Source organism: Alosa sapidissima, chromosome 3 (genome assembly GCF_018492685.1).
Source record: "Alosa sapidissima isolate fAloSap1 chromosome 3, fAloSap1.pri, whole genome shotgun sequence".
Taxonomy (NCBI): Eukaryota; Metazoa; Chordata; class Actinopteri; order Clupeiformes; family Clupeidae; genus Alosa; species Alosa sapidissima.
Window position 1 is genome coordinate 5,754,715 of NC_055959.1, and position 2,500 is coordinate 5,757,214.

Below are 2,500 nucleotides of genomic sequence, written 5' to 3' on the forward strand. Positions count from 1 at the left end.
TAATGAGGCATGAGTCAGAGCGACTCATGGTGGTGGTGTGTGTGTGTGTGTGTCGGTTTGCACTGAATATTACAGGGATAAAAAAGGCTTAGATTTCCCTTATGGTGAACAAGTTTTGCAGTTAATTACTGAGCTGACAAGGTGTATTAACATTAACTTTCCGACATGGATGAGACGTGAACTTCAGAAACAAAGATTTTGGAATACTCAGTACTCAGAATTTGTTGTGTTCTAGATATGTGTGTTAATATATTGCCAAACAAATCAAGACCCCACTGTAACCCTGTGTATGTACCTGTTGGCCTTGAGGTTCTTCAGTCTGGCCTCCAGGTCGTTGAGCAGGTTGACCTTCTTGCAGCACTGGGAGCAGTAAACATCCAGCAGCTCGCTGTTGTACAAGTGCCGGATCTTCTGAGGGGTCTGACCCGCACTGAGGACCACAGACAGCAGCAGGGAAGAGAACCATAGAGAACCGCACAATCAGTCAGAGAACACTGACTAATGCACCAGCAGAACAAAAGGGATCTTCAGAGGGTCATCAAGATTATGTATTTTTGTTTTGTATGTGAAGACCTAGGACAACAGGACTACATTATGGTGTGTGCACTGTAGGCTTGTTAGATGTCAGAGAACCATAACATTCAGCAATTCAGAAGAAAACTGAGAATGACCAATGCATCAATAGAATATAAAGGATTTTCAGAGGTTCTTAAGGGTTCTTAAAGGTCTTTACTGACTCTGAAAACGAACTTTATGAAGACCACTGTGTTTCTGGTTTTGTTTTCATTCTGTGTGTATGTGTGTGTGTGTATGTATGTATGTATGTGCATGTGTATCATGTGTGTGTGTGTGTCTACCCTAAGTCACCTGGAGGGTAGCGAGGAGCCGAGGTCCGAGAAGCCGTTGGTGCGTGTTTCGTCGTCAAGGCAGGGGCTGCTGGGAGTGAAGTCCACGTCCTCACCCTCGCCATAGTCCTCAAACTGCTCCTCGGTGGAGATGACGGATGCAGACGCCGACGGGATCAGCTGACCAGAGCTGAGAGGCCAGCACACAAGAGGAGACATTTTAGCACGGGCCAGAGGGGGCTCCGCAATGAACCATCTGAGCTGAAGTTCCATGGCAGCCCAGGAGACCTAGCGATAGCAGACCTACAAACCTACCACTTTGTTATTGGTATATAAATGCAATATGTTGTTGTTGTTGGAGGAACACACACATACAGTACAGCTGTGTATGAGCTGACCTGAGCTGCTTTTATTTCATTTTCCAAGGCAGCAGAAGCAGGGCGTTATCTTTAATGAGGAACGTCTCAGCTGGCTGCTAAAACAAACAGGAAATATCCTTGGCTATAACGACTCAAAATGTAAACACATTTGAGTGTAATTAGCCTCTCAAAAACCATTAAGTCTCCCTTTACTGCTCCTCCCGGTGTAAGGGGAAAAAGCCAAGACTGTAGAAGACTGTAAAGCAGTGGAGTCAGCAGTAAGGTGCAGCCGACAGTGGAGATCACCTGGCCCAGATAAGGCCCAGATTAGGCCCTGTTCCATTCAGTGTCTCTCTGCATTACTGTAATACATTACTGTAACATCACAATCTAGGTGACGATTAGCCTTTTTGCTTCAAGCTGCAGTGTTAGATTTTCGATAAAACTCACTTTCAGGTCACTCAAATAGGACTGTGTGACTTTGCCACTGAGCAATGGAAAAAATGACCATCACAATTGAAAGAATTTTATAACAACATGTCGGCATAGGAAAAAATAGCACATGTAGCAAATAGCAAAGTGTCCTTTAATGATATCCACTGCAAATCACAGTGGATGTATAGGCTACTAATAGCATGTCAAAAAACACATACTAACTAAAACATCAGCTCTTTAAAAAAAAGAAAGAGTTAATTTAAACTGACTTGTTTCCCGGCAGGAAGAGACCCCCTAGCCCTTCATCCTTGTCATCGTGGCGACCGCCATCGGAGGATTCCGATCCGGCTCCGCTGTCGGCGGCGCTGTCCATGTCCGACTCGTGGGAATCGCGCCCTCCCAGGCCGTCCTCCTGCGGGTAGAGCTGGCACTCGGGGTAGGGACGCGTGCACATGATGATGGGCGCTCCCAGACCCTGCTCACCATGCTACAGAGACAAGAGAGGAGACACAGAGTAAATATCAACAGAGAGAGAGAGAGAGAGAGAGAGAATGTATCAACAGATGAAAAGAGTGTGTGTGTGTGTGTGTGTGTGTGTGTGTGTGTGTGTGTGTGTGTGTGTGTGTGTGTGTGTGTGTGTGAGAGAGAGAGAGAGACAGAATATAAATATCAATAGACAGAAAGAGAGTGAGAGAGACTGAGAGAGAGAGGCAGGATAACTATCGAGAGACAGGAAGAGAAAAAGAGTGAGAGAATGTATCAACAGAGAAAAAGAGAGTGAGAGAGAGACATAGAATAAATATCAACAGAGAGAAAGAGAGGGACACAGAGGCCGAGGAAGAGTGATGAGAGAGAGATAAA

The 2,500-nt window shown here is 45.5% G+C and overlaps 1 protein-coding gene across 2 annotated transcripts in view; it reads right to left on the reverse strand.

The window, feature by feature from the left end:
- The window catches only part of rab11fip4a (RAB11 family interacting protein 4 (class II) a), a 72,270-nt gene that overhangs the window by 10,078 nt on the left and 59,692 nt on the right, over positions 1-2,500 (reverse strand). For both annotated transcript variants that reach the window (XM_042087194.1, XM_042087195.1), the window contains 3 exons: positions 1,909-2,126; positions 868-1,035; positions 296-430 (listed from right to left, as the gene is read on the reverse strand). In XM_042087194.1, coding sequence (XP_041943128.1) covers positions 296-430; positions 868-1,035; positions 1,909-2,126 — 521 coding nt within the window. The remainder of the gene's footprint in view (positions 1-295; positions 431-867; positions 1,036-1,908; positions 2,127-2,500) is intronic.